General features: G+C 40.5%; 1 protein-coding gene across 1 annotated transcript; it reads right to left on the bottom strand.

Annotated features, from left to right (window-relative positions):
- Positions 1-2667: 2667 nt before the first annotated feature.
- On the bottom strand, positions 2668-8445 carry LOC111229174 (Golgi reassembly-stacking protein 2-like). Its single transcript, XM_022755383.1, has 10 exons — positions 8276-8445; positions 7512-7592; positions 7212-7415; positions 7034-7120; positions 6784-6914; positions 6081-6213; positions 5451-5574; positions 5212-5319; positions 4654-4782; positions 2668-4131 (listed from the first exon to the last, which is right to left on the bottom strand). Exons 1-10 carry the CDS (start codon positions 8336-8338, stop codon positions 3857-3859), a joined length of 1335 nt encoding a protein of 444 aa, XP_022611104.1. The 5' UTR covers positions 8339-8445; the 3' UTR covers positions 2668-3856.
- Positions 8446-9206: the final 761 nt, after the last annotated feature.

Genomic DNA, 9206 nt, shown 5'->3' with positions numbered 1-9206 from the left:
AAAAAACGTCATAGTATAGTAAGGCATAAAAATGTGAAAAAACGTCATAGTATAGTAAGGCATAAAAATGTCATAGTATAGTAAGGCATAAATTACTCAAAAAACGTCATAGTATAGTACGGCATAAAAATGTCAAAAAACTTTATAGTATAGTGAGGCATAAAAATTTCAAAAAACGTCATACTATAGTGAGGCATAAATTTCTCAAAAAACGTCATAGTATAGTAAGGCGTAGATTTCTCAATAAACGTCATAGTATAGTAAGGCGTAGATTTCTCAATAAACGTCATAGTATAGTAAGGCGTAGATTTCTCAATAAACGTCATAGTATAGTAAGGCGTAGATTTCTCAATAAACGTCATAGTATAGTAAGGCGTAGATTTCTCAATAAACGTCATAGTATAGTAAGGCGTAGATTTCTCAATAAACGTCATAGTATAGTAAGGCGTAGATTTCTCAATAAACGTCATAGTATAGTAAGGCGTAGATTTCTCAATAAACGTCATAGTATAGTAAGGCGTAGATTTCTCAATAAACGTCATAGTATAGTAAGGCGTAGATTTCTCAATAAACGTCATAGTATAGTAAGGCGTAGATTTCTCAATAAACGTCATAGTATAGTAAGGCGTAGATTTCTCAATAAACGTCATAGTATAGTAAGGCGTAGATTTCTCAATAAACGTCATAGTATAGTAAGGCGTAGATTTCTCAATAAACGTCATAGTATAGTAAGGCGTAGATTTCTCAATAAACGTCATAGTATAGTAAGGCGTAGATTTCTCAATAAACGTCATAGTATAGTAAGGCGTAGATTTCTCAATAAACGTCATAGTATAGTAAGGCGTAGATTTCTCAATAAACGTCATAGTATAGTAAGGCGTAGATTTCTCAATAAACGTCATAGTATAGTAAGGCGTAGATTTCTCAATAAACGTCATAGTATAGTAAGGCGTAGATTTCTCAATAAACGTCATAGTATAGTAAGGCGTAGATTTCTCAATAAACGTCATAGTATAGTAAGGCGTAGATTTCTCAATAAACGTCATAGTATAGTAAGGCGTAGATTTCTCAATAAACGTCATAGTATAGTAAGGCGTAGATTTCTCAATAAACGTCATAGTATAGTAAGGCGTAGATTTCTCAATAAACGTCATAGTATAGTAAGGCGTAGATTTCTCAATAAACGTCATAGTATAGTAAGGCGTAGATTTCTCAATAAACGTCATAGTATAGTAAGGTATAAAAATGTCAAAAAACGTCATAGTATAGTACGGCATAGATTTCTCAAAAAATGTCATAATATAGTAAGGCATAAAAATGTCAAAAAACGTCATAGTATAGTAAGGCGTAGATTTCTCAATAAACGTCATAGTATAGTAAGGCATAAAAACAACACTGTAAAGTATAGCTGGATAGATCAGGGGCTTGAACTCACATCCTCCACATTGCCAGTCAAAGGTTCTAACCACTGTACCATAATTCTGCCCCTTTAAGAGGTCATTTTATTTGAGATTAAAACGTCATCCTATGGTGAGACATAAATTGTCATAGTGTTTAGAGGCAGGACTGTCCCTGGATTCAAACCCACAGCCTTTATATTGCAAGGTAAAAGTTCCAACCACTTCACCACCACTATAGCAGTTGAATAAGCAATAGTTTAATAACTGGCATAAAGAAGTTTTAGTATAGTAACGCATGAAAATCTAAAAAAAAAACATCATATATAGTAACATCAGGCCCAGGTAGTCTTAGCATAGCAAGGCATAAAATGTCATAGTATAATGGTAGTATAATCCAGATCCAGATGTTAGCACTATAAATATGTCTGATTTCTTACAGACTCTCTTACAGATTTAAACATTTTATTTCCTGAAAAATTTAAGAAAATGTTGAAAAAATGAAACTCGCAACCTTAAGGAAAGTCATAGAAACTTCAACAACAAACAAACAGACACTGGTGAAAACATTACTGCCTTGGTGGAGACAATAATTAGAAATTATGAATTTTAATTCAATCTAAAAATTTAAGTGATTGATTTCTTCTCAATTTGGAAAGACAAAAACACTTCAAACTGACCCCTCTTAAAATTCCATAGAGAAAGGGAATTCAAACTAAATAAACTCAGATCTGTTTTGCTATAAATTCAGTGGTATTTAATTATCTATTAATTAACGGTTAAATTTCACAATTAGTTGCTAAGTTGAAATTCAATTTGTTACGGCTTATTAACGTCCATGTATGGTTAGTCATACTTGAAACATCAACTCACTGAAGTGCAGACAACTTAAGTCCAGTTTTCGCCTGTATTTCACTGATGTTTGCTTGTATATGTGAAGCTTTCTCACTTGCTGTTGGATTTTTAATATCATTTATCTTCCTGTGTGGTTTGTTCACACTACACCTGAATTTTGCATGTGTTTTCACTATCCCCCCCCCAATACCTGCTTTTTGTGTGTTATTGGTCTTTACACCTGTTGTTTTTCATTCATAAATTTAACACCTGTACCTTTTGATTTTCCATAGAAACTGTGCTCTGTGCTCTCATTACAACTTTACCTTCTTTTGTTTTTTATATTTGTTTAGAAAGAAGGTGACTGTCAAAGGGAATTTAAAAGAGTAACAACAAACACTGTAGACTGTTGATAAAGACACAAAGAGGCATCATGTAAAATTTATTTGGCTTTATTGCTTGCACTGTGCATACTGCAGATGTTTTCAGAAACTGCTGTTACAGTGACACGTTGTGGCTGTTCTGCATCACTGCAACTCTGCTTACCAATTCGCGTCGGCCATGCCAGGAGACGTAATGTGTATTCAGTGACTCTACACCTCTGTTTCACCCCACTAATAATCACCCAACAGCAAACACACACTCAGTAGCTCTTGTAACTGTAAACCTTGGTGTCCTCTGGCATGGCCGTCAGGCTGTTACGGTCTCTGTGTGGTAGAGACGGCGTGTACTGTAGAGTTCTGGGTATACGTGGAGACATACAAAAGGGACAGACTAATAATTTCAAAACACAAATCTGGTGCAAAATTATGCAGATTCATTCATTGGGTGAAAACACTCGTACAGAAATTTCAACAAAGATTAATACGGCAATCAAATTAATCTATTGGTCAGAGGGTCTATTAACTAATAATAAAAGGTTACATGTCAGGGCTGGACGACTGAACCCAAAATCTATAATATTTACCTATTCTTTGATACAGCAGTGCACGATCATTCCCTGTGTTGGCCCACGTCTGATATCGTTGTCTTGGTTTATTCCAGTATGACCAGTTAAATGACTGGACAGTGAGCTGATTGGTTGGCTGAACTTCCAGTTACAGGTCAGTGGTTGTTGTAACTTTACTCAGTTTATTTATATAGGAGTCACAATGTAGATAATAATTCAGTAAATTCGATTCATCGTCCAGCCCCATAAACATACATTGTTTATATATAGAAATTAACTGTGAAACAGAGAGGATCGCCAGATCAGAAAGGGGGGAAATCCTAAGATAGTTCTTTGCCTGGATGTAACTGCAGAAGTGCAAAGCAAACTATAAAACGAAGAGTAGACCTCGTCCTCCTCATACAGTAGCTCCGTGACAATCTGGTAATAAAGACATGTTGGTAAGACCAGTCTAGATCTGTCCTCCATTCTTCATATCCATCCATCCTTCATCGCGCCACACAAGCTTCCTCACGCAAAACCGGAGCATGCTGACCTCTGTGTCTGAACTGGTGCAGCTGTCTGCCTGTCCCTCTTGGCCAAATAAATAGAAAAACACGGAGAAAGACAGACGGGGGAAAGAGAGAAACCGGGTGTGTGTTTTGGTTTGATGGCAAGCGGAATCTTGTTTCCCAGGTTACGACGACGTTAGTGTTGTTTCCGTGGGGGCCGGTGCTTCCGTGGTGTTCGTTGAGACGGCTTCCGTGGGTGACGTGGAGTCAGCGGCAGGGTTAGCGGCAGGCGCTGCTGTGACTGTGACCGAGGCAGGAGGGGCGGCGGTGGACGTGGGTAAGAGAGGGGCCATTCCCTGAGGAAGGAGAGGAGGCAGCTGGGAGGGAAGCACAGTGGGTAGAGGGGGGAACGGGGCCAGACCTGGCAAGTTGAGGGGTGGGAGAGAGGCCAGAGGTGGGACTGTTGGAGACAGACGGAAGGGATGAAAAAAAAAAAGAAGAGAGGTGTTACAGTCACATGATGCCGTGTCGTCAATTTATTTCTAAAATTAATTTCACCCCAACACTGCATACTTCAATTAAACAGAATGAATTTAGCCTGTAGAGTATTCTCATACAATATATCTACTAAATGACAGTGCTCATGTATTATATACTATATATATATATATATATATATATACCCAGTGTATACTCCATCAAATATGACCTGAGCGCAGATAATCTACTGAATCCAGATTATAAGTAGTGTGAAAAGCACCTTTCAAACTCAATGCATTATGGGACAAATAGTTTGAATTACAGTTATTTTCAAACAGTTTGTATACCTGTATATTTATAAAGCAGTGACCCAAACATGTTGTCTTATGACGCCTTAAAGCAAAGAGATGTCTACTTGTAACCGGCCGTCATTCTGGAGCCACCGGAATAGAGTGCACAGTAAAAATATGCAACTGCAGCATAAGTGTGAATGTTTGTTTACCTGTCGTCCCTACTGGCGGTGGTAAAGTGCTGGCGCCTGCTAGTGGCACGGCACTGAGGTCTGGGAGCGGCAGATTGAGATTGGGAAGGTTAGGGAGCGGAGGTAAGCCACCTGGGAGGGGCATCAGACCTAAAAACACACACACACAATGCAATATAAGGGCAACTGCCATTACTCATTCATATTTTTTTAAAGGCCAGAGCAAAAAACAGAATGACAACAGAGAAAATATGAGAGGTTGGTAGTGGTTGATGACACTGACTGTGCTCAGTGAGTTTCTGCTACTGGTCTGAAAATTAAGCTAATCACTTTATTACTGATGGCAGCTTGTCCTTCAGTAGACAAAGTGTAAACAAACTAAGACTTGATATTGACTAATGCAGCTGAGGCTGACCTTTGTCTTTATTCTGCAGGTGTGTGATCACACCCGTATAAATCTGCAGAGAGAGAGCTGTAATGCTTCTGCCACCCTCCGGCTGTTCTGGATGTTTGTTACTGAAAGCTAACTGACTGAGCAGACCGATGACGTGTGCTTTGAATGTTTGAGAAATCACCCACCTGGTAGCGTGGTGGCGGGGTTGAAGTTGGTGGTGGCGGGATTCAGTGGAGTGAGGGGGCTGAGGGAGGGGCTGGTGGAGGAAGGGAGCAGAGGGACTGTGGGCAAACCTAGCAAGGAAGGAGGAACGCAACATCGGATTAGATAAGAATATGGAGTGGATGTACAATGTTAATGAGAGTGTGACACAGTTTTCCCCAATCACAAATATCACTTTCATTTAATGAGCATAATGAAATACCTGTCTGCAGCTCACTGGGCATGGTGGGCGGGGCTGTGCTGATTGACAGGCCGGACAGTGAATTTTCTAGGCCTGTGGAGGCAGCAGGTGCAGTGGGAGGAGGGGTCACTGCTGAAAGCTGGACCTGAAGGAGTTAAAAGAGAGAACATGAGGAGGGAGGCAGAGAAAAAGATGCTGCTGTCAAACAGATAAGGTCACATTCATCCAAACGTGCAATTATCTCTAATGAGCAACATTGCTCTCTGTCCCTCCTGCCTGCTTTGCTGCATACATAATGAGGAAACCTGCATTTTTAAAGTGTGAACATATTTTAAAAAATCAGAGACCTCATGACTCAAAACTTAAATCTTTTCAATGTCATGCACACACTCTGCATACTGATGGGTAAAGTTTTGGCTTCTGTGATAAAGCAGAGGAAACCAGACGTTTCAGGGAAACAAAGTTTTAGGGAACTTCACGATGTAAAACACAAGTACTGATGCTAATGGTGATTTTCAGATTTCCATCCACTGCATGCATATTTAAGAGCTGTTCAATTCCTTTCAACATTTGTTTAATCCGAACTGAGGACTGGAGTGGAACGATAATAAAGTTCAACCAGGAATAAGAAGTGAGCGTGTGTCGTCTGACCTCAGTGAATCCATCCTTCAGTGGACTGACAGGCTCACTGGGATTACTTCCAGGGAAGCTGATCTTCTTCCCCTCCTCAAAAGGCCGGGTGGGAATCCTGTGAAGGTATCCATAGCCAATCCCACAACCGAGGCTGGAAAAGAGAGAGAACAACGTTAAGAACAAATCTCAATCTTCATTCAAATACATTTGAGATTAGCTCGGTTCCAGATCATTTTTTGTCTGGTGTTGTGCTCATTAACGGCTGTTTCCCCCAGTTAGAGAAACAATTAACAAATCAAAGTGTTGTGAGTGGGGTTGAGAACGGGTGTGTCGTTTCACTGTGCTGGAGCCAGAGAAAAGCTACATCCATGAAAAATGGAAACAAAAATGGTGACTGGTGTGGATGAAATGGACACAGCTGTACTGGTTGTTGTAAATCGACTTTTAGAAACAGTGACACCTACGATTATCATGAAAAACATCAACTGCGCATAACAACTGCTACCGTGTCCGTGTACACTCTACACAACATTGGTGAGATGGACATGTCAATCACTAATCACCTACAATTCAATTCAGTCTGATTACCAGGCTAATGTGAGATGCAATCAACTGAAAATAATAATATTTCTTTTGGAAGTACACCAATGCTTAAAAATGGACAAACTTCTCTTTACACCTGTATGTCTAACAGGAAGGGTGTAAGTGTGTAGGGATTTACCTGCCCTCGCCTCCCCAGGCACTGTTTGGTGTGATGACCACCTCTCTGCAGTTGTCAGTGTCTGTGTTGTACACATAGAGCTTCAGGCCTTTCCCCTCGTGGCTCTCTATCAGAGAGAACAGGTCCTCTGACTGCAGGATCAAGTCACAGAGAGGTCGGACAACAGGAGGAGACACACAGTCAATATCAATATCAGGTGGAGAATGTGAAGGAGTGACAGTAGCAAGGATGCGAAATGCTGATAATCTACCTCATTCATAACAGTGTCGGCTCCAATTATGTAGTCGGTGTGCGGCCGTAAGCCAGCAAGGGCTGCTGGGGAATTCGGCTCTACTTCCTGTTAAATAAAGAGGAGGAGTATACGTGAACAAAAAACCACTTTATCACATAAAACAGTAAAACACAGATGAGATTTCAAGGCTGCCTACCAGCACATGCCAAACATTCTCATTGGCTCCTTCAAAGCTGCAGAAACGAATAGAGACACCAAGCAAGCCCTGCCCCCCCCACAGATTGCTGGGTGTGACAGTGGACTCCCGCAGCTCCAGAGTCTTTGAGGAGTAAACCAGCATCTTAACTGGTTTCTCTACGCTGGCTTTCAGCAAGTCCTTCAAAGTGTCGTTGTCCTTGTTCTGCAGAAAAAGAAGAAAGATGAGGCAACCATGAAATACGCTGTCCCTTACCACTTATATTTGATCCTGTTAGATACAGTTGCTGGCTTTCCTTACCAGTCTAGTGTTATTGATGGATACAATGAAGTCAAAGAAAGGCTCCAGTCCTGCACGGTGTCCAGGTGAGTTCTCCTGAACCTGCACAAAATTGAGAGACAATCTGAGCTGCTGCTAGGGTGTGACACTCACGTTTTGCATACTACTGAATGCCTTGTAAAGAAATAGTATCTGACATGCTCAGTGTAAACAACATGAACAGGTTGGACCTGAGCTGATCAACGTACAAGAAATGTGTTGTGTCGAAGACTGTTTTCTTTGTTGATATGTGCCTCCATTACCTTAACCTGCACCCAGTATTAACCCTAACCCCATCCAGTGATCTCTGCCGTGTGTACCCATGACCTAACCCTAGCCCTAACCCAAACACCAGATCTTTCATAGGGCCAGACAAGGTTAAAGAAGCATTCTGCACAGACCGGTCCGATAATGCGTGTATTAAAAAAAACAGCTTGTCAACTGTCATTCAGCGCAGCTACGTAGCTTCAGCTAGCTTCAGCACTGGCGCTTAGCCACAGGTAAACACACTGAACCGGTTAACTAGCAGGACAAACCAAACCATGCGAAGAAACGGTATGTGACGCCGATCCAGCTCTAAAGCACACAACAGTTTCCTGACGTGGTGTAGGTGTTAACCAGGCGGAGGCCCCGGCAGACATCCCCGGTCTCTCGTTAACACACAGAGCAGGGGACGCTCCGCCTCTGGCCGGATGCTAAGCTAACAGCTAACAGCTAATAGCAGGATGTAGAAGCCAAAAACTCACCCGGAGGACGTGGTAGCCCTCGGAGCCTCCCCCCGGTATCTCCACACTCTGCGATCCTCCCATGCTTTCGTATTTTAAGGCTTTTTAGGTGTTTTATGGCAGCTTGTAACCCAGCAGAGGTGAGATACCTGAATACTTCCACACACCGGGTACACGTCGCCAAGTGACTAGCTGAGCGATGCGCATGCGCCGTTACGTGGCAGGAAATAACGCCTTTTTGAAATTTCCTAATTTAAGGTTAAACTAATTTAATGTTAAGGTGTCACAAAACGTTAACGTGTTCCTGAAAACAGGGGTTGTATTTATACTTTTTTAAATTAAATTCAAAATATTTTCAATAATGTAGTTTTATTGAAATAGTTACTGTGGACACCCCAGTTCCATACTCTCCCCACTTAATCTATTATAAACCATTATCATTTTTTAATTAATATTACCAATTAAACTATAAACTAACATTCTGCCTAATTAGAATTACAGACAAATGTGTGCTTTATTTAGTACAAGCAATGATGTGACATCTACCCCTATTTATCACTGACTGCTCTAATTTAGCTTTACAAAACTCTCTATGCAGCACATTGTACAATTGTCATGCTCTGCTGGTTCATTATAACTAATTGACACTGTAAAAATCAACACTTTTCTTACAGCAACATACATGAACCAGTTAAATGGATTGGATCTATCTAAATCTATCAATATATATCTGTCTGTCAGGTCATATCTGTCTGTATTTCATGTGTATAGTTTATTATTGTGTAATTTGCTATGGTAATATGTTGTACTAGTATTATTGAAGTAAATCTACTCAATGCACACCTACATAGCCTACAGTGCATATATACTGTATATACAGAACCTAAAATCCAAAATAGATGAACAGAACCATGGTTATTAAATAATGTGCACTCAATGTTTAATGTAAAAC

This window comes from Seriola dumerili, unplaced genomic scaffold (assembly GCF_002260705.1).
Source record: "Seriola dumerili isolate Sdu_G_001 unplaced genomic scaffold, Sdu_1.0 BDQW01000226.1, whole genome shotgun sequence".
Classification (NCBI taxonomy): domain Eukaryota; kingdom Metazoa; phylum Chordata; class Actinopteri; order Carangiformes; family Carangidae; genus Seriola; species Seriola dumerili.
The sequence above is the reverse complement of the archived record's forward strand: the minus strand, read 5'-3'. Positions and strand labels throughout refer to the sequence as shown.